The following is a 22035-nucleotide window of genomic DNA, read 5'->3' as shown; positions in this document are numbered from 1 at the left end:
CTCAGACACCCAACAAGGACCTACGTTGCAATGTCGACAGCTGTCGTGCTTGGCATTTATTTTTTTATGGCCAGACCATGCCGCATGCTGCAATAGCTAGAGAGTGGGGCTAGTGACAGCATTGGCATCGTCGAGTCAAATTCAATCAGTGCGTGCAACTTGTTGGCCACTTGCCGATGCTGTTTGTGGTTGTTGCTGCTGCTGCTGCCACCACCACCACCATCGCCGCTTTGTCTTGCAACTTGCTTTTAGCTGCTACATTTGCGGGTAATTGCCGCTGCGTGTATTGGGCTTGCCACATTATTAAGTCATAAAACTCAATTTAAGGCGCTTGAACAGGATGCACTTGCGCGTAATCAAATTGCAGCGCTCTCTCTCTCTTTCTCTTGCTCTCACTGTCTTTATCTATTGACATTTTAAAGCGCATAAAAATGCCAAACGATTGGGCTCTGTAGTTTTTACGACTGCATCCTGTTGCGTGTCCTTAACGCCTCTGTTCGCAAATTCTGTCTGCGGACACATTTTGCGGCAAGCTGGTTGACAATGTAGCAAGTTTACGGCCCCAAGTTGCCTGCCATGGCATAAATATGCATGCATGTGTCACAAATTATGTGCGGCATGTAGATGAGTGTGTGTGTGTGTGTGAACTCTGACATGCGAGGGTCGTTTGATTCACTTGTCAAGCCTATGAAACTTGCGCTTGACTTGCATTGAGACTTAAGAGTTGTATGGCTGTCAGCTTTTGTTCAAAAGCAGTCACTGTGCTCTAGTTGCATATCGATAAGTTTATCGAACCACAGCTAGAGCCTTGACAATGAATTTTATATGAGGGCTGGCACACAAAACCCTCAAGCCAAATCATAGATTTTATTGCTCGGAACGAACATTTAGTTACGACAACTAAAAGTGACTAAATGTCTTTAAATTTAAAGCTTGAGCATAAAGAGAAATCTGTGAATTTAGGTTGGTTTGCAATTTATACAATTGTTTTATTAAATAGCTAAGCAGCTTTCACCAAAATGCGACATCTACAAAGAATTCTAAGAACATCTCAACAAAGAAACTGATTAAGTCTTAGCTACCGCCATAAAGTGTAACAATTTCAAACAAAATTTATGTTTTTAATCATAGCAACCTATTTATTATATTTTAATAAATCAAATGTTGTTTTGAAAAGAATTCGCGGAACGACCCATGCGCTGATATTGTTTTAAAAAAGAGAAAAGTCAAATTTACAATGCGTGCTGCGTTTATTATGCTGTTGGCACTACGAAAGCAATTTATGACACTTGGATCACGTAGCGCTGCAAATATCCGCACACACACACACATATAAATCCATGGGTAATACCTTTGGTCAGCCATAAGAGGGCAGCGAGCAAATGAGAAAGGGGCAACAGTAACAGAGCTAGAGCTTCAACAAATTGACTGTAAATATGTTTATTGTTGTTGTTTTTGCATTTGCTTTCGTTGTTGTCGCTGTTGTTGGCATTTTGCTGTAGCGCTGGCTAAAGAGTTGTAAAATTTTGCGAGCTGCGTCAAAATGTCCTGCCTGACGATTTATGTCAGCTCGTTGCGCTTTAATTTGCCGTTGCTTTTGCCGTTGCTGTGCTAATTGAATGTTGCTTTTTGTTGTGCGCGTTTGTTTTGTCCAACGTGCGGCTGAAAAATAATTAAGTTTTTGATTCATGTCGACAACAGCAAGAAACGCATAGCGAAAGGCAAAGCGCAAAGCTAAAAGCGTTACACAGGCTTGCGCCACTTTCTTGTTGGTGCCATTCCTTTTGCATTTAAGCCATATTTTCACATTAAGCCAGCGATTTATGTGCCACACACACACAAAGGCAAATGCAAGACCGCGCGCTGTCTGCTCATTAAAAGCAAACTGAGCATGCCGCTCGAGTTGCTGTTTGTTGCACTGACAGTTTGTTGCACGTTCGGCCCTTTTTGTTCCACCTGACGCACATATAATTGCAGCTTATTGCCACTGAAACGCGAGTGCTGCTGCTCTCCGCTGCAACGTTAAGCAGGTTTAAGTGTGCGCTTGTTGTTGTTGTTGTTGTTATTGTGGGGCCAATTATGTGCTGCTTAAAAATAAATTAATGACTACGTCTGTAAGCTGGTCAACTTGTCAGCAGGTGTATAACAAGCTGATGAGTCTCTATTGTCTAGTTGCTAATTAACTTTGCTGACATTGTTGCTAATTAAGCCTAATTAGTGTTTAGCAATAACTAGCGCACAAACTTTAACGCTTAAACTCTTATTAAGCAACTTTTGTATATAAATTTGTATTGATGCGCGTTGATTTTTAATTATATTTGCATAATTTATGCATATGTTGTAACGAATTAATCATTTAAGCGCATAGAACAAATTTTTCTGACATGCTTTACACCTGTTTGAGCGGCAATCTCAGCATAACGTAGCGTATGCGTAATATACAAAATTGTTGCATACTTGCTGGCGCTGAATTCTTTTTACTTAGTTTGATTTATCGCACACGCCAGTTTTAATTAGTTTTAATTATTGATAAATATTTATACAAACACACACGCACACACACACACACACACACACACATGAGTGCTTACGTCAATGCATTTTCAATATTGCGCGCAATTCAATTTGCTACTCTGTATGCGACGCTTTTATTGCATTTGGCAATTTATTTAAATCGCAGCCCACACCAAAATGACGACTAATCATGTGATTTGCTCATTTACATTTATCGCTTGGCGCTTTTTAGTTCGTGCGTTTGTTACTCCTGCATATTACATGAGCTGTCTGTTTAGCTAAATGCATTTTAAACCGCGTTTATAACTTTTATAAATGCACTTTATGCTTTTATGCAACACTTTATATAGCGCAGTCATTTTAATTTATGCATCGTAAAATGTTTGGCTATATTAGTGTTTAAATTTAAGAGTGCTGTTACTTAAATCTCTGGCACGATAAACTCAATGACAGGTAGTAAAGCAAAAAACGGTAGCCTCGTATATTAAACTTTGAGTGACAATAAAAGGAAGGCAGCAATAATAAAATAATGACAAGCATTGGAAATTGCACAGCTTGACTATATTTTTATGCGCTTTATATTTTGTTTTTAATTACTGACAGCAATGCTTAATAAATAAAGCCAAAGCACAGCATGAGCTCTTTCAAGTTTCAATATTTCATTCTTCATGCAAGAAGCAGAGCAAAAAGAATGCGAAAACTGATAAATTTTGCATTAATTAAAAACAAAGCATTAGTTATGGCTGAGGGGAATATTCTAGTCGAGTGAGTTGCTATCATCCGCTTTGAAAAATAATTGGAATGACTTTGAGTGACGTTGTACACGCATTAAATGATGATTAACTATAGGAATTGAAGAGATGAGGGTTATGCTTTGGACGCTCTGCCTCTCGCATGTCCAAAGACTTGGCATAAAATTAATTGAAAATTGTAATTATGGTATAAAGACGTAGTTTTTACACTATAAAGTGTAGCATAGACTAAACTTTAAGGCAGCTGGCTAAAGTTAATAGTTGTAGTGTATTTAAGGTTTGCTTGTTTTGAATTTCTTTTGTGACTATGATAAACTACAGTCTTGCATGTATGTCTACACCCACTACTCCTTCTTCTTGTTGTTGCTCTACGCTTTATTTGCTTTTTGGGCATGAAAATTGCCCCCAAGCTATGCGCTTATCAGTATAAATACGCGTATGTGGCAAATTAATAAATTAAGTAGCTCATGTATGTGTGTGTAATTAATTTTTCAATTATATGGCCTTAACTTGTGTTTGTTTTGGCCGCCTAAAGGTAACGCGGCTATATCTATTTTTAAAACAAACTTATTTGAATGCGTTTTTTATCGCTTTTTTATCAAAAGCCGCAGCAAAAAACTGTTAAAAGCGGAAAGCAGCGACGGCCGCAGAGCAGAGCGAGTCAAAAGTGTTTAGCGCAGACAAACAAACAAACTGCAAAAGAACAAGCTAGCAAATCAACAAACAGACAAACAAACAAACTTGATGTCTGCACTCCCCAAAGCACAGCTGCAACTAGTTACGAGTGCGATTACTTTGCTGAGTACTTCAGACTCAAACGTAGTTGATACTTGGGACAGCTGAGCTGCTCTGCATAGAGCGAGAGACCTTTGTTTATATTTCGCATAAAGCGCAAGTTAAATTGCAATAAAAAATGTTAGGCACGCATAAATTTGATTGCAAACTAAGCAAGGAAAGTTTTATAATAAAAAATTAAATGCTAATATTCTGATCTTTAATGTTAATTATTAAGTTGTAACAATAGTCTGTACTTCAAATAAATTTTTAATAACAAGCAGCTGCAATTTATAAAAATATTTTAAGCAAGCTAATAAACTTTACTTAATTTACTTTCGCCAGAGTTTATATTTCAAAAATCTCTCAGCACACACACACTCAACTTTCAACTTTCTTGGCGTTGAGTTGCAATTTTGCTATTGCATTTGACAATTGCATATAAATATATTTGTCTGCAAGTTTTATTTGCTGCCATTGTCTGCGGTTCGTAACGATTTCAGCTCCATTTGCTTCAGAGTTTGCCCCCCCCTCAGTTTGCAACTGTGTTAAATTGAATCAAGTAAATTTTTATCAGCTGCACAACAAAATTTCTTGGCAACGCTCCATTTAGCTTGCCACCCACCCACACACACGCTTTTGTTTTCTTTACTGTTTTTGTTTTGGGTGAAAATTTTCTTTGCAACTATATGAAATTTGAAATTTTTCATGCTCGCATATGCGACTTGTATTTGTTGCTATTGTCGCTTGGCTATTAAAATCGTTTGTCGAGATAAACACAACAGCCACAAGAATAACAACAACAATAGACACAGTGGCTGCAATGTAAATATGTACATAACTAACTATGCTGTGTATATTATTTAATGTTTAAACAGTCGCAGATGCTGTTTATCACTTCAAGCTTAGCTGACAAAAATAATTTGCTCTTCATAAAGTTTACGGAGCGATTGAGTCATGAGCGTAAAAAGATTTTATGACGCTACAGACTACAGACTATGTACGTGGCCTTTAAATGTTGAAAGACATTTAGCATTAATAACGCTTATAAATATAAAAGATCGTGGCGCTTAAGCAGACATGTCTGTGTATTCAATAAAAAGCAAACAAACGATGCCAGGCCAGAGACTAGGGCATGAATTTTTAGTAGCAGCAGGCACGGCAAGCTTATTGACAATTTAAGCGCATAATTAATTTATAAAACTTTTTGCAGTTATTGATAAGCAGTTAAGACGCTGCTTAACATTTTATTTAACAAGTTCCACAGAAATGTATTTACTTATGCAGTCGAGAAATTCTTTGAATTTTATTATAATTTCATTGTTGTTTTCATAATTAATGCAACGGTCTTAAGGCCTTAAGCCAGCTGCCACACGTGCCACATGCCACAAAAGCCTAGCAAAGTTTTTTGGCTGCCGCAATAGTTTTGTAGCGAGTGAGTTTCCCATTTGTTTGTTGTTGTTCGTTTGCGCTTGTTTTGGTTTCAGTTTGCAGTTCCCAGCTCCGAGTTCTGTTTTGCTTTTCGCTTGCAGCCTTGACAGCAATTTGACACAAGTAAACAAACAAAACTGTTGCACCTAAATGCGCGAATTTGTGCCCACTGTAAAAAGAGCACACGCTGCAAATTGCAGCCGCAAGTTATTTGCGCCAAAAACTAGGCTAGGCAAAAACAAACTGAGCAACAATAACAAAACGTTATTGCTACAACAACATAAACATAAGTTAACGCTTAACTACCAGGCAAAAAAACAAAAAAAAAAAAAAAGTTCAGCGTCGCTTTTATGTCCGTCTGGGGAGCGCTCACTTGACTTTTGGCCACAACAGTCTTGTTAAATTTACAGCAGCAACGCTAACTGTAATCCCAACGACAATGCTACTAAATTAATATACACATACATATATATATGTACTATATATATAAAAGTATAAGTAGAGCAAAGTTGGCAGGCTGCTTAGCGACACGTGTCTGCAGCCAATTTGAGCACATCAAATGTTTATTAAGTATACGCCACATGACACCTCATAATGACAGCCTGCCAGCCTGCTCACTTACATTTATTAAGCCAGCAATTGAATTAAATGACATGTTATTGAAGCATAAATAATAAATTCATTAAATTTATGCTCACACACAGTTTTGTGTGCTTTTCATAAACTGCAATTGATTTGTGCGCTCAACAGGTTTGCTTTTTATTCTATTTTGTGTCGCTTATTGATTGAATGCTGCTGCTGTGAGAAAAAGCGCAGCCTGTTGTGCGCTCATCTAAACGAATATTTGTGCCGCCGTCGCCGCCTCAGTCAATGTCAAGGCTGCGATTGTGATTGTGACCCTGTGATGAGTGATGAACCATTTGCCCATGGTCTTCGTCTAGTGGCTGCTGCTAGTTTGTCATGCGCCCATTTTGAGCTCAATCTATGCATATTTGCAGCTTAATTGGCTTGAAGTTTTTAAATTCCACATCAAAATTCAGGCAACAAATTCCTGCTGAATGCTTTTAAATATATTTTTAATGCTGACGTTACGCACATTCTTCATTTTTTATATATTTTGGGGCAACACAAAGTTTGCAACTCAAAAGAAATACAATGCCAAAGCCGAAAACAAAAGCCCAGCCAGCGGCTAGGACACGCCCCTCGAGCTTTAATTGTGCATTAGAGCTGTGTCGATTCGTTCAAGTTTTTTAATTGCTCTAGGTTCATGAGCTATGTGAACTGCATAGAACAGTCAATTAGAACTGTTTAGCAAAATGAACGCTGAGCTATAAACAAGCAGCAATTGAATAAAATATATAGTAAAATTACAATTCAATAATTGAACAAAATTATTTAGATGATTAGATTATGAAGTATTCAACTATTTAATAAAATGAACTACAGCTTAAAATTTAATTAGTCTTATGAATTTCTAAGTAAAATCAATGCTGAGCTACAAACAATAAGCAACCAAATAAATTATTAAAAACTACACAATAAAATAAGCGATATTAAAGTAACAGTTGAATAACTACACTATTTTGACGAAACTAAAGTTGAAGGTAATCACCAAATTGAGCATTTTGTTATTGACATATTGCTATCAATATTGAAAATCTCTTTTTAATGATACAATTTAATGTCTTAACCCATTAAGTACCCATTAGAAAATTGTATAGTTTTATATATTTCAAAAGTTTTATGAGCGCACAAGTACAAACCAACTAGAAAGTAACGACAAAAACAACAGTGTGACCAGCGCTAGAAAGCTATCGTACTTATTCTTCAAAGCAGATAACGTTTATCGATAATGCTTATTTATCAGTGTTGAAAAGTTCGCATTGTTTTGGCAACAGCTGTAGTTGCAAATAATATAAAAATCATAAAAAATATCAATATCAAATGCTCTTTAGTTTCGTCAAAATATTTATGCCTACTAGTGTAAATAGCTTTTGAGTAAAATAACAACTAAGCAATGAGCAATTGGTTAAAATGAGCTACAGCATAAACTGATCGATATTAAAGCGCAAACAACTTTTGAGTTTATGCACTCTTGACTGAATTAGTCTAATGAAGTTTACAACAAACTGAACTACAAATCTCAACTCTAAGCAATGTGTGTGTTCATTCGTGTGTGTGTGTGTGCTCGAACATGCTCTTGTTTGTCATAATCAAATGCTATGCCTAGGCAAAAGCTTAACACGCAAACCTTGTCTGCTATAGTAGCCACTAATGGCTACGCCTGCTACACGTGGCAGAAATATTATGCGACTGCTGCAGTTGTTAATTAACCATTTGGCGCATTATGTACGTATCTGTGTGTGTGCGTCTGTGTGTGGGTCAAAGGCAACTAGGGCAACTGCACAGGGGCGTTAAGCTGTGTTAATATTCCAACTAGCTAGCCAGACTAATGAAACAGGCTGATTAAATGCTGGGTTTCATATTTTAATAAGCAGCTCACGTCGAAATTGCCAGAAAGGTAACGCCAAAGTTGCTTTGAGAGCTTTGGCACAAACGCTTAATTAAATAAATTTTCGCCGAGTTCTGTGACCCCTTTAAACTAACACTAAACAAATTTGCTGTTGTCGCTGCTGCCGATTTATGCGTCGTCAATTGGGGTTTGCAGTTTTCAGATATGTTTGGTTAAAAATAGTCGCATACCCCTATATTTATTAGAATTTTGAACTTGTCAAGCGGGTCAGACGGGCTCAGCTGCAACCCCCGCAGCGTGTATTGGTATTTTTAAAAACGTGAATTTATTTTCGTTACTGCCGTACGAGTTGACGTATGGGCTGGAACTGAACTGCCCGCCATTGGGTTTTGGGGCGCAACGAGGCTGCAGTAATGCGCATTGATTTTGCTTACGGACAGCCAAAGCATCGATCTGACAGCTACAGCTCAAGCACTCAATAAAAAAACAGAACAGTGCCCACCAAATCTCTAGTTGGCCAAAAATACAAAACTTGAACTTGTAGCCCAAGTACCTGCGAAAATGTTGTGTTGTGTTGATTTGTCTTGGGGTGCGGGTGTGTGAAAAAAGTTTTTAATTAATTGCTAGTCAGCCCTCGCTAGACTCGACTGTGTTTTTGTTGTTGTTGTGGCTTTAGTGGAAATGTGTCTGGGGCTGTGTGCATCTCTCTCTTGTCGTCAATGCGTGTTGGCCAAATGTCAAACGTGACCCAAAAAAGTTGTTTGCACTCCGCCCCGGACGTGTCAGTAATAGCGGCCATGTTCGAATCATATATTTTTTATGGTCAGAAAGTTTGTTTAATTTGATTTTGATTTTTCAACACACAACAGACAAAATTTAATAAAAATTTAAATTACCATTTGATATGAAAAGTAATTATGTTATTTTATGCAAACATGTTGCAGTCGAGAACTTTTTTGTGTAACACTTATTGTAATTTAATTATGTTTGCCAAACAATATTATTGCCACATTAACTTACTGCTATGCAAATTGAGTTTCAATTTAAACGCAGCGACGGTTTGAGAGCCGTGACTAATTTAATTTCGAAATTTTTGCAATTAATTACACTTTAGCCAATTAACGCTTGACACTTGCAACTTCAAAAAAGGCGCGCAACACCGACGGCAAACTTGAGTTCAAAACATTTTCTACTTGAGACTACGCGTCGCATACGCAATTCCGGCACCGCACTGTGACGCGTTCTAACGGCTACTGAATCGTAAGCGTAGCCGTAGCCGAAGACGAACGACAACAAGCAGCAGCAGCAGCAGCAGCAGTTGCTAGTAAGCAGAATTTGCGCAGGGGCGCCGCATACTCGTACACTCAGAGAAAAGTATATACACTTTAGCTTACATACAAGCAACTTGCATGATTTACAGTTAGCTGGTGTGTGTGCGTGTTTAAAACGAGGGCAAGTTGAACACATAATTAAAACGTTTGACGCTTGAAGCAAAGTAAACACGCGTTTTATCGCGCAGTGACTGCCCAACCACCTGTTAGCATTTGCAGTCGCTGTTAAGTTAACAGAGCGCGAGCAGCGGCGCTGTTACGTTGAGAGCGAAAAGCTTGCGCTTTGCCAAATTTACTCACACACACAGAGTAAACTTGTAAACAAACATGCTTTAATTAAAATTAGTTTAGAAAAATGTTTACGCCAGTTGTCAACTGTCAGCTGTACAGCAAATAAATGAATTTACTTACTATATTTAATTGCATTTATTAATAAGAAATAGTTGTATCGCATTTCTTAACACGTAATCGCAAAACCAGCGCATTAATTCTGTTTACGTAGTAATCCCTTTGAGCTTTGCTGAATTGTTAAAAATACATTAATTTATTTAAGATAAGCTTTAGCGTGCGATAAGCTCATTTCGAACGCTAATTACACAATTCGTTATTAATTTAGGCTTTGCCAAATTTATATATGTAGATTTATGCATTGTTAATAAATGTGCGTAAACAATTTATGCACAGCTAAAAAACAACTGGAACTATGAAAAACTGTTTACACATTAAAATCAAACCAAAAAAATGGAACTGAAACTAACGCGTCACTGCTAATTAAAAATCAAACAGAAAGAATCAAATGTTTGATTAACCAAGTTTTGTTTTTTAAATGCAAATGTGCGTTTAACTATTTCAAATGCTTATCATTTTTTTTACGTATATGCAAATATATTAAGTATTGATGCGGTCTTATTAACTTTAATAATTGATGCATAAATATTTGCATTAATTAAGCTTAAATTTGGCGTTATAAAAGCAACTTGAGCTCGACGAATTTCAGCAGTTGTAATTCTAAACTTAAAACTTTCAAAGGACTTACCCGATGTGCGGCATTCTGGCAATTTTCTCGGAGAATGGAGCAGCTATAGCAGCTCAAGAGTTTGCAGGCAGCGTGCACAGCTTGCGGGAGCTGGCGTATCGTCAAAGTGCCAAGCAACGTCATCGTGGGCCAGACGATACGGGCGTGGAACTCAATGCAGAGCAGGGCGTGGCTTTGGTGCACGAGCGTCTGTCGGTAATAGGCGTGGCCACAGGACATCAGCCGCTTTACTCGCAGGACGGCAACATTGCGCTCATAGTCAATGGCGAGATCTACAATTATGTGGAGCTGAGCGAGCAGATTTCCAAGCGCGTGCCCGGCTATAAGCCCAAGAGCGACAGCAATGTGATTATTGAACTGTATGAGCAACTTGGTGCAGCTCTGCTGCAACATATACGTGGCATGTTCAGCTTTGTGTTGTACGATAAGCGACAGCAGCAGCTGCTGGTGGCACGTGATCCCTTGGGCATCATACCGCTCTACATGGGCAAGGATGCTGGCGGCAATCTGTGGTTTGCCTCGGAAATGAAGTGTCTGGTCGAGGTGTGCACGCAGCTGAGCAACTTTCCGCCAGGACATGTGGCAGCAGGCACTGTGCAACAGCTGCAAACCAAACGTTATTACGAGCCCAACTGGCGCACAGTGTTGCCCACACAGCCAGTGAATCTGCAGGAGCTGCGCGAGCAACTGCAGCGTGCAGTGCTTTCTCATTTGCAATGCGATGTGCCCTTTGGCGCTTTGCTGTCGGGTGGGGTCGACTCCAGTCTCATAGCTGCCATGGCCAGCAAACTGATGCGACAACGCCAGCCCAACTATAAGCTGCGCACCTTTGCCGTGGGCATGCCGGGCTCTCCAGACTTTGAGCATGCGCGGCAGGTGGCGCAGTTTATAGACAGTGAGCATACCGAGGTGAGCTTCAAAGTGGCGGATTGCTTGGATGGCGTGCGTGATTTGATTTATCATCTGGAGTCCTACGATGTGGCCACAGTGCGTTGCAGTCTGCCCATGTTCTATCTGGCCAGATATGTGAAGAGCACGGGCATTAAGATGATACTCTCCGGCGAGGGCGCAGATGAACTGTTCGGTGGCTATCTCTACTTCCATCAGGCGCCGGACTATGCACAGTTCCATGCCGAAATGATTACACGCTGTGAGCAGCTGCACGTCTCGGATATTTTACGCGCCAATAAGGTAACCATGTCCAAGGGCTTGGAGCTGCGTGTGCCCTTTCTGGACACTGCCTTTGTGGACTATGCTATGAACATTAGACCGCAGGATAAAATTCCTGGAGCACTGAATGAATTTGGCGGCGAGCGCAAGTGGCGCTTGGAGAAGTTTGTGCTACGCAAAGCATTCGAGGATGGCTATCTGCCTGAGAGTGTGCTCTGGCGCCAGAAGGAACAGTTCTCCGATGGTGTAGGCTATGCTTTGATTGATGCACTGCCTCAATATGCTGCACGTCATGTGAGCGATGCGCAGCTGCTTGCAGCGCCTAAACGCTTTCCCATCAATCCACCCAAGACCAAGGAGGCCTACTGGTATCGCCAGATCTTTGAGGAGCAATTTCCAGGCGATGCTGCGGCGCTTACAGTGGAAAAGTGGGCGCCACGACTGGACTGGGGCTGTCCAGAAGATCCATCGGGACGCGCTCAAGCGGCGCATCAGAATGCCTATGGAAAGTGTTAAGCACATGAAAACATTGTATTAAAATATATATATGCATATTGTTATTGTAAAAAATGCACTTGGCAACTGTTTCTTATTTTTATCGCTTGCCTATCTTATAGCACACACAGCTAAGTAATGCTAATTTACACTGGCAGGTGCAGTTCTAAATGTGACTGACCTTGAACTTGTGCTAAAATTATTAATTAATTGCACTAAACACGCATTCAAATCAACAATGTGTTTGTATTTATTTACATACAATTAATTACAAACGCCAAGCACGTGAAATGCCACAACAGTGCGAGCGAGAGAGCGAAACTTCTGCTGAGAGCGCAAGTTTCGCCAAAAGCTTTGCGAGAGCGCATACATACAAACAACCAAAGAAGACGTTGACTTACTTATACACACACACACACTTACGTATATGTGCAAGCGGCATTCAAAACGAAAACAAAAACCACAAAACGTGCGAGACTGATAAAAAGAGACAAACATCGGCTCTCAACTTGAGAACTCAAGCACACGCTAGAAATTGCCTGACGCAATCTCTGCGTGCAAGTTTATCAGCCGACCGAGTTTGCTGGCGTAGGCGTCGGCATGCAGCGGCTATAAAAGGCAGCGCTGCCGCTGCCGGTGTTTACAGTTGTTACTGAACTTTCGAGCGTAACGCTTACAGTTAATTAGAGCAGCGCGAAAATACATAAGTATTAAAATATGTGCGGCATATTTGCAATCTTCTCCAGTGATGGACAGCCTATAGAGGCGCAGGATTTTGAGGGCAGCAAGCATAGTCTGCGAGAGCTGGCCTATCGTCAGAGCGGCAAGCAACGACATCGTGGACCGGACTCAACAGGAGTAGTGGTCTTACCTGAACAAGGCGTCGCCATGGTGCATGAACGTTTGCGCATTGTGGGCGTCGAGATGGGCGATCAGCCATTTGTCTCCAACGATGGCAACCTGGTGCTGGTGGCCAACGGCGAGATCTACAACTATTTGGAGCTGTCGGCGCAAATAGCCAAGCGACGCAGCGGCTACAAGCCCAAAAGCGATTGCCATGTTATACTCGAGCTGTATCAGGATTATGGCGCGGAGCTGCTGCAGCACATCACTGGCATGTATGCCTTTGCCTTGTATGATAAGCGCAGCAAGCAGCTGTTGCTGGCACGCGATCCCTTTGGCATTATACCCATGTATGTGGGCGAGGATGCGGCGGGCAATCTCTGGGTAGCCTCCGAACTCAAGTGCTTGGCAGCGTGTTGCGCCAAAGTGGAGATATTTACACCTGGCGAGGCGCGCTTTGGACGCGTGGGTGAGATGCGACGCTGGCGTCACTTTGAGCAGCCTTGGATCAAGCAAATGCCCAGTTTGCCCTGCGATTTGAGCTTTCTACGCGCCAACTTGGAGTCCGCAGTGCGCACGCATCTTCAGTGTGATGTGCATTTTGGCGCCTTGCTCTCGGGTGGCGTGGATTCCAGTTTGATAGCTTCCATAGCCACTAAGATTATGCGTGAGCGTGATCCCAGCTTTAAGCTAAAAACCTTCTCCGTCGGTCTGCGCAATGCGCCAGACTTTGAAGCTGCACGCCAGGTGGCCAAGTACATAGACAGCGATCACACGGAGCTTGTCTTTGAAATTGATGAAGCACTCGACGGCATTAGAGACATTGTTTACCATCTGGAGACATACGATGTCACCACAGTTCGCTGTAGCTTGCCCATGTTGCTGTTGACGCGTTATATCAAAAGCACGGGCATTAAGATGATACTCAGCGGCGAGGGCGCAGATGAAATCTTTGGCGGCTACTTGTATTTCCACAAGGCGCCCAGCTACGAGCAGTTCCATGAGGAGCTGGTGATGCGCGTACAGCAGCTGCATCTGTCCGATTGTCTGCGTGCCAACAAGGTAGCCATGGCTAAGGGCGTCGAACTGCGTGTGCCCTTCCTGGACACAGAATTTGTCAACTACGTAATGAGCATTAGACCGCAGGATAAAATACCTGGTCCACTCAACGCCTACAAGAATGAGCAGCAGTCGCGTCTGGAGAAGTTTGTGCTGCGTGCCGCATTTGCGGAGAACTATCTGCCAGACTCCGTTTTGTGGCGCCAAAAGGAGCAGTTCTCCGATGGCGTCGGCTATGACTGGATTGACAACATACGTCGCGTTGCCAGCGGTCATGTCAGCACAGAGGAATTTGAGCAGGCAGCGCAGCGTTTCCCTTTCAACACGCCCACGACCAAAGAGGCGTTTTACTATCGCTGCATCTTCGAGCAACAGTTCCCGGGTGAATCTGCTGCGCGTACTGTTTCTAGATGGGTGCCACGCCTTGATTGGGGCTGTCCGGAGGATCCGTCGGGACGCGCGCAGGCGGTGCATCAAATAAATAAAGATTAGTTTAAATAGGCTACAATTGTAGCAAGTAAATAAAGCTTTTGTTAACTAAGCAATCATTCTGCTAACACGGAAGTTTAATTAAAATAAATTTTAGACGTATGCATTTCGCACTTGTGTCAATTCAGCACAATCAACACATTAATTTCATTGTTATTTGATAGCTGCGCGAAACTTGACGCCCGTTTTTAGCGCTTAACAGTTTTTTCTTTAGCGCCAACAAATTTATCTAGTGCTGTATAGCAAACTTTTTGTTTTTGGTAAAAAATCAGCACATTTTGTTTAAAACGTTTACCAACACTTTTCATGTACAGTAGTGTTGTTTAATCACAACAGCCAGAGAAACATTTCTATCGACCTTTCGATAAGGCATCAACAACTCCAATCGAAACGACACAACAGCAAGAAGAAGACATTTTTTTCGCAACGCGCAACTAAAATCGGTGTCAAAATTGAGTAAAAGAGTGAAATAATTAAAATAGATTCAAATAAGCATAACAATCAATGCAAATACGCAACACAATGTGATATTTGCATTAAAGTACACAGGCTACGCTGCCAAATAAAAACACCAATAGCTAATCAGAGACCGAGACCCTATGTATGTAAGCAAAGCGATAGAGAGCCAGAGAGAGGGAGCGAGAGAGACAATAAACAGCAATCAGGCCCAGCACTGAAAAAATCCACACATAAAAAGCAGCCAACAAACAGACGCGAGACTTCAAAGACATTGGAATTTGTGTTGAACCCGGCGCTCCGCTCTCCAGCAGCAGCAGTAGCAACAGCAGCAGCGTAAGCAACGGTAAAGTGAGAAAGAGGCATAGGGTAAAGATAGCGCAACAACAAATGACATTTAATTTGCCAAAGTGAAACTGTGCGCAATAATAGAGAGTGTATGAGTGAGTGAGATTGTGTGTGTGTCGATGACGAGAGAAATGTGAAGAGCAAAAACTATGATCTCTTTTTTGTGTCTGTCAATTGTTAAACGACATAAAACTTATTGAAAACGCGTATTTGTGTGCAAGGCGAGTTGTTTGTTAAAGTTCCAACTGGAAAATCAATTCTTTATACTGGCCAAGGGGGCCAAGCAGCAGCAGTTGTTGTTGTTATTTGTGGCCGCAGAGACCCAACCCAACCCAAAACAAAAATTAATTGTGACAGTGTGTGCGTGAGTGAGTGAGAGAGAGAGCGAGCGAAGAAGAAGCAGCAGCAGCCGGATTTGCAAATAAATGTGAGTATTTATTTAGCATGTGTGTGTGCGTGTGTGTTTTCTGCGTAACTTTGAGAATGTTATAAAAAGATCTTGCAACTATTTGGCCAAAACACGCATTCGCCTTCGCTTCCGTTAGATCTCTTGCTCTCGCCCTCATGTGACATTTAAATTTGCCGCAACGAAAATCCAATTGGGCAGGCTGACAGCAGCAGCAGCGGCAATAACAGCTGCAGCTGTTATTTATCTCAACGAAAAACGAAAAACTTCAACCTTGCTGGCCAAGTTAATCAAGTCTGGCCATATCTTATCGTACGTTTAAAGTGAGACAAATTACTAAAAGCGAAATATTTTTCAAAACAGAGTTACGAAAGCTACGCCCAGCGCTTCAATAGTTGTTGTTCTTGCTGTTGTTTCTTTTATTATTATAAATAGAAAATTGCGTATGCAATGCTAATTTGTTGCTCGCGCTTACGCTCTCGCGCTCGCTCTCCACACTAAAAATTGAGCAAACAAGTCGCTGTTGTTGCTTAGTAATTGTACACCTTGTTGCTTTTGTTGTTGTCATATTATCTCATTCAGCCATTTCCATAAATATATGTGTTTAAATTATTTTGTTCAACGACGACGTCAGCCAACAGTCGTTTGACTCTCACACTGCCCTCCATAGACGGCTTGACGCCGACTGCGACGCTGGCGTTGACAGCGACATCGACAGCGTTTAGTCTAAAACGTAACAATTCTTCCTGGCACGTTGTCCACCCATCCACCTAACCACCCACTCCAGAAACACCGTCACGCTCAACACGATGTGAACGAGAGATGATTCATGTTGACGACGTAACAACGTTTACTCCTCTGCCCACTGTTTCGCTCTCTTTTACAATCCCAGCACTCCCATTTATCCATGCCTCATACTCCATTGAACGCCCGCACAGCCATTCACCTACTTTTTTTTTTGCAGCCAAAACACTGACTTCATTCTTACACATACACATAAACATTCTTATACACACACACACACACAGGCACACACATGCGTGCAATACCTTTTGTGGGAATGTGTGTTGCTTCTTCTTCTTCGAGCAAAAGCTGTTGCGCGCGCTATGTGTAATTTGAATTGATTGTCTGGAGTTGCGCTCTCTGACCTCTAAAATTAAAATTTAAATATCTACTTTGCTCTTGCATTTTATATTTCATTTGCTTTGTGTGTTTTTATAAATATTTAAAATTTGATTTTCTCTTACAGCAGCTGCCAATAAATTATCAACACAAATAAACGAGAGCGAGAGCAACAGAAAGCGACAACATGGCTTACCGGAAGCCAAGCGACTTGGATGGCTTTATACAACAGATGCCCAAGGCGGATATGCGCGTCAAGGTGCAGCTGGCCGAGGATCTGGTGACATTCCTAAGCGACGACACCAATTCCATTGTATGCACAGACATGGGCTTCCTCATAGACAACCTAATGCCCTGGCTCACTGGCAGTCACTTTAAAATTGCACAAAAGTCACTGGAGGCCTTCTCGGAGTTAATCAAGCACTTGGGCAGTGATTTTAATGCCTACACAGCGACCGTATTGCCACATGTGATTGATCGCCTGGGCGACAGTCGCGACACGGTGCGCGAGAAGGCCCAACTACTGCTGCGCGATCTCATGGAGCACAAAGTGCTAACGGCGCAGCTGCTGGTGGACAAATTGGCGGCGAGTTGCTTCAAGCACAAGAACGCCAAAGTGCGTGAGGAGTTTCTGCAGACAATTGTAAATACTTTGCATGAATATGGAACACAACAGTTGAGCGTGCGCGTGTATATAGCGCCAGTGTGCGCGCTCCTAGGCGATCCGACGGTCAATGTGCGTGAGGCGGCCATACAGACGCTGGTGGAGATCTACAAGCATGTGGGCGATCGCCTGCGTCCTGATTTGCGGCGCATTGAGGATATGCCGGCCTCGAAGCTGGCGCTGCTGGAGCAAAAGTTTGATCAGGTGAAGCAGGAGGGCTTGCTGCTGCCCTCGGCGCAGCGCAACGGCAATGGCCATGGCCTGGACGAAGCCGACAACATAGCGGTGCGTGAGCGCGTCACCAAAATAGTCAAGCGTCCGATGCAATCGGCCATGTCGACGCTGCGACAGAAGCCAACGCCCAACGAAGCCGCCAGCGGCGATGCAGGCGCTGTGACCATGGAAATCTTTGAGGCCAGCTTTGAGCAAGTGCCGCAACTAAACATATTTCATCAGAAGGACATGGACGACATATACAAGCAAATAGTGTTAATTATAAGCGATAAGAACAGCGACTGGGAGAAGCGTGTGGATGCGTTCAAAAAGCTGCGCGCCCTGCTCATCAGCAGCTATCACACGCAGCCGCAGTTTCTGGCCGTGCAGCTGAAGGACCTGTCGCTCAGCTTTCTGGACGTGCTGAAGGAGGAGCTGCGCTCGCAGGTTATACGCGAGGCGTGCATCACCATTGCGTACATGTCCAAGACGCTGCGCAATAAGCTGGACGCCTTTGCCTGGAGCATACTGGAGCAGCTGATACAACTTATACAGAACTCGGCCAAGGTTATAGCGAGTGCCTCCATGCTGGCGCTCAAGTATATTATCAAGTATACGCATGCGCCCAAGCTGCTCAAGATTTACACGGATATGCTGCAGCAGTCCAAGTCGAAGGACATACGCGCCTCATTGTGTGAAGTGTTGGTGCTGCTGCTCGAGGAGTGGCAGACCAAATCGCTGGAGCGGCATGCGATCGTGCTGCGTGATACGCTTAAGAAATCCATAGGCGATGCCGACAGCGAGGCAAGGCGGCATTCGCGCCTGGCCTACTGGGCTTACAGACGCCACTTTCCGGAGCTGGCGGATCAAATCTACGGCACGCTTGACATTGCCGCGCAGCGTGCGCTGGAACGAGAGCGCGATGGCGGCAGCGGCGGCATCAACGGCAGTCAGCAATCGCTGGTGGACACGCGACGCACAGTGGCGCCTTCACGCATTGGACGCTCCCAGCTGCAGAAGCCTGCGGTCAGCATGCGCTCCATATCCGCTGTGGACACAGCAGCAGCTCAGCGTGCCAAGGCGCGTGCTCAGTACACGCTCTATACGCGCCAGAAGAAGCCGCTGGGCACCAGCAACAGCATCAACAGCACGCCCGCCCAGGGCGGCTCCAGTGGCTGCGGCAGTCTGCCGCGTCCACGCCTCAATTCCAGCAGTCACAATGCCAGCAGCAGCTCGCCCGGCACAGTGACGCCCTCGCCGCGCATTGGTCGTCCACGCGCGGGCGTCTCACAGTCACAACCCGGCAGCAGATCCACCTCGCCCAGCACCAAGCTGCGTGATCCCTATGGCATGGGCAGCTACTACAGAGGCGGCGGTGGTGCCATACCAAAGAAGGCCTCCGGCATACCGCGCAGCACGGCCAGCTCGCGCGAAACGAGTCCCAATCGCAGTGGCGGCGGTGGCCTGATGAAGCGCAGTCTCTACACCACAGGCAGCAGTTCGAGACGCACGCCGGAACGCAATAATCCGGTGAGAAGCACTGCAGCATCGCGATTGCTGGCGCAGTCTCGTGAAGCGGAGCAGACGCTGGGCAGCGAGGTGGATGCGCTGGCGGATTACACGTCCGGCGACTTTATGCGCAGCGGCGGCGGCCTGCGCAATGCTCGCAAGCTGGGCCTGGCACGCGATGAGTCCGACGATGTGGACTCGGAGGCCAGTTCGGTGTGCTCGGAGCGCAGCTTTGACTCGAGCTACACGCGCGGTAATTCCAACTCGAACTACTCGCTGAGCGGCTCCAGAAATCGCCTGGACTGGAGCACACAGCGTGCGCCCTTCGAGGACATAGACACCATTATACAATACTGCGCCTCCACGCACTGGTCCGAGCGCAAGGACGGACTCATCAGTCTGACACAGTATCTGGCCGACGGCAAGATCCTGACGTCGCATCAGCTGCAGTGCGTGCTGGACATGTTCCGCAAGATGTTCATGGACACGCACACCAAGGTGTACTCGCTGTTCCTGGACACGGTCACCGAGCTGATCTTGGTGCATGCGCACGATCTGCAGGACTGGCTGTTCATACTGCTGACGCGTTTGTTCAACAAGCTGGGCACAGATTTGCTCAACTCGATGCACAGCAAGATCTGGAAGGTGCTGCAGGTGGTGCACGAATACTTTCCGCCGCAGCTGCAGCTCAAGGAGCTGTTCCGCATCATCTCGGACAACACGCAGACGCCGACGACAAAGACACGCATTGCCATCCTGCGCTTCCTCACGGATCTGGCCAACACCTACTGCAAGAGCAGCGACTTTCCCAGCGATCAGAGCCTGAGCTGTGAGCGCACTGTGCTCAAGCTGGCGCAGCTCTCGACCGATCAAAAGTCCATGGAGCTGCGCTCACAGGCACGCGTAGCTTTGATAGCCTTGTATAATCTGAATACGCCACAGATGACCAAGCTGCTGACGGCGCTGCCCAAGGGCTGCCAGGATACGGCGCGTCTTTGCATACAGTCGAATCTGCGGCGCCAGAGCAGCGGCGCCAATTCGCCCAGCAGCTCGCCGCTGAGCAGCAGCAGTCCCAAGCCGCTGCAGAGTCCCAGCGTTGGACCCTTCGCCTCGCTCAACTTGCAAACACTCAACTCTAGTCCGCGCTCGCGTCAATCCTCGGTGGAGCAGGAGCTGCTCTATGGCCAGTGCTCCGAGCTGGAGCTGCAGCATAGCATACAAAAGACTTCGGAGCAGATACGCAATTGCTTCTCCAGCGAGCAGTATCATTCGCTAGCGCCATCCGCCAATGGCTACAACGGGCATCACTTGCAATTCACGGCCATGGACCAGCAGCTGGCGCAGCAGGACTCGCTGTCCTCCAACTCGAAAACACAGTCCTCTGCCAATACCACGCAGTCCAATACGCCAGAGTCGGCCACCATGCGTCTGGATGCCGCGCCCGTGCCGCCGCCAGCAGCCATCAACATAAACATTGCGCCCAACGGCGAGCTCATCCTACCCAACAATGTGTACGAGAGCGAGGTGGTGCGTGTGGCTTTAACGCTCAGCAAGGAGCAGGCCGTGGATCAGCTGCAGCTGGCGCTGACCAATCTGGGCATGTGCATACGCGGCGGCAACTGTGAGCTGCCCAACAAGCACTTCAAGTCCATCATGCGCATGCTGCTCAACATGCTGGAGGCGGAGCACTCGGATGTGGTCATTGCCGGACTGCAGGTGCTCAAGAAGATCGTGCGCAGCGACAAGATGCGCCACAACTGGCTGAACTTTCTGGAGCTCATCCTGCTCAAGATCATCAATTGCTATCAGCACAGCAAGGAGGCGCTGCGTGAGATCGATGGCATGATTCCACGTCTGGCGCCCGCGCTGCCGCTGGATCTGACCATCAACATAGTGAATCCAGTCATTGCCACGGGCGCCTTTCCAGCCAATCTGTGCGCCATCAAGCTGCTGCTGGAGGTCACCGAGCATCATGGCACGCAGCTAACGGACGCCCATTTGGATGCCGTGTTTCCCAATCTGGCACGCTCCGCGGACGATATGCAATCGATGGTGCGCAAGGCGGCGGTCTTCTGCATTGTCAAGCTGTACATTGTGATGGGCGAGGATAAGCTCAAGCCCAAGCTGTCGGTGATGAATCCCAGCAAAGTGCGACTGCTCAATGTTTATATAGAGAAGCAGCGCAACTCGATGGCCGGCGGTTCCACGAAGAACTCCTCTGCTGCTTCCTCTTCCTGATTGCAAGCCAACAACAACACACACACACACAAAGTTGATAAATAACAACAGCTAAAGCTTACGCTATAAGCAAACACACACACACACACACATACTAATTATTTATAAATTAAATGCTAATGTTCAGATAGTAGCTGCAGTCTCAGTTTTAAGCTGTAATTGTTTATGTTTACAAAAAAAAAAAGAAAGAAAAAAAACAACAAAAAAAGAAAATACAACAAAATCCTTACAACACTAATTAATTAATTGTATCAACCGGAACAGAACAAAACTATTTATATATAGCAATTATAACAAATGAAAAATGTATAAAACCAACTTGTAGCCAACTCTCTCTTACTCCTTTTCCCCACACACACACACACACACTTTGGACTTTGCTTACTATTTTCACTTGACTATCACTTTATGTTTAATTTTCCAAGTGCAAAAGCTTAGCAACTTGGTTGGAATACAAATTTTAGTTTCATTTCCGCTCAACTAAACGCTAATTAAATTTAATGAATATATTTTATATAAATAATTATTTCTGCTCTTTTTACAACTGAACTATTTTTGTAATTAATTTAATAACACTCACACACACACACGCGCGCGTACACAACTTTAGGTTATCTAATAATATTTATAAATTTAATTAAATGCATAAAAAACAAAAAACAGTTAAACAAATAAACAAAACAAAAAAGCAAATAAAACTCCCAAACATATA

General features: G+C 44.1%; 3 protein-coding genes across 3 annotated transcripts; all 3 read left to right on the top strand.

Annotated features, from left to right (window-relative positions):
- Window positions 1-10314: 10314 nt before the first annotated feature.
- On the top strand, window positions 10315-11997 carry LOC108598330 (probable asparagine synthetase [glutamine-hydrolyzing]). The gene has a single exon (XM_017984946.2). It carries the CDS (start codon window positions 10315-10317, stop codon window positions 11995-11997), a length of 1683 nt encoding a protein of 560 aa, XP_017840435.2.
- Window positions 11998-12634: 637 nt separating this feature from the next.
- On the top strand, window positions 12635-14467 carry LOC108600151 (asparagine synthetase [glutamine-hydrolyzing] 1). The gene has a single exon (XM_017987546.2). The coding sequence runs from the start codon at window positions 12694-12696 to the stop codon at window positions 14368-14370; it is 1677 nt and encodes a 558-aa protein (XP_017843035.1). The 5' UTR covers window positions 12635-12693; the 3' UTR covers window positions 14371-14467.
- Window positions 14468-14727: 260 nt separating this feature from the next.
- On the top strand, window positions 14728-21507 carry LOC108600152 (CLIP-associating protein). The gene is made up of 2 exons (XM_017987547.2): window positions 14728-15169; window positions 16827-21507. The coding sequence occupies exon 2, from the start codon at window positions 16887-16889 to the stop codon at window positions 21321-21323; it is 4437 nt and encodes a 1478-aa protein (XP_017843036.2). The 5' UTR covers window positions 14728-15169; window positions 16827-16886; the 3' UTR covers window positions 21324-21507.
- The last annotated feature ends 528 nt before the right edge of the window (window positions 21508-22035 follow it).

This window comes from Drosophila busckii, chromosome 3L (assembly GCF_011750605.1).
Source record: "Drosophila busckii strain San Diego stock center, stock number 13000-0081.31 chromosome 3L, ASM1175060v1, whole genome shotgun sequence".
Lineage (NCBI taxonomy): Eukaryota > Metazoa > Arthropoda > Insecta > Diptera > Drosophilidae > Drosophila > Drosophila busckii.
Note: the sequence above shows the minus strand (reverse complement) of the source record. Positions and strands in the feature narration are given on the sequence as shown.

Coding starts and splice junctions, on each gene's coding strand:
- LOC108598330 (XM_017984946.2), top strand. CDS start 10,315: ATGTGCGGCATTCTGGCAATTTTCTCGGAGAATGGAGCAGCTATAGCA.
- LOC108600151 (XM_017987546.2), top strand. CDS start 12,694: ATGTGCGGCATATTTGCAATCTTCTCCAGTGATGGACAGCCTATAGAG.
- LOC108600152 (XM_017987547.2), top strand. CDS start 16,887: ATGGCTTACCGGAAGCCAAGCGACTTGGATGGCTTTATACAACAGATG.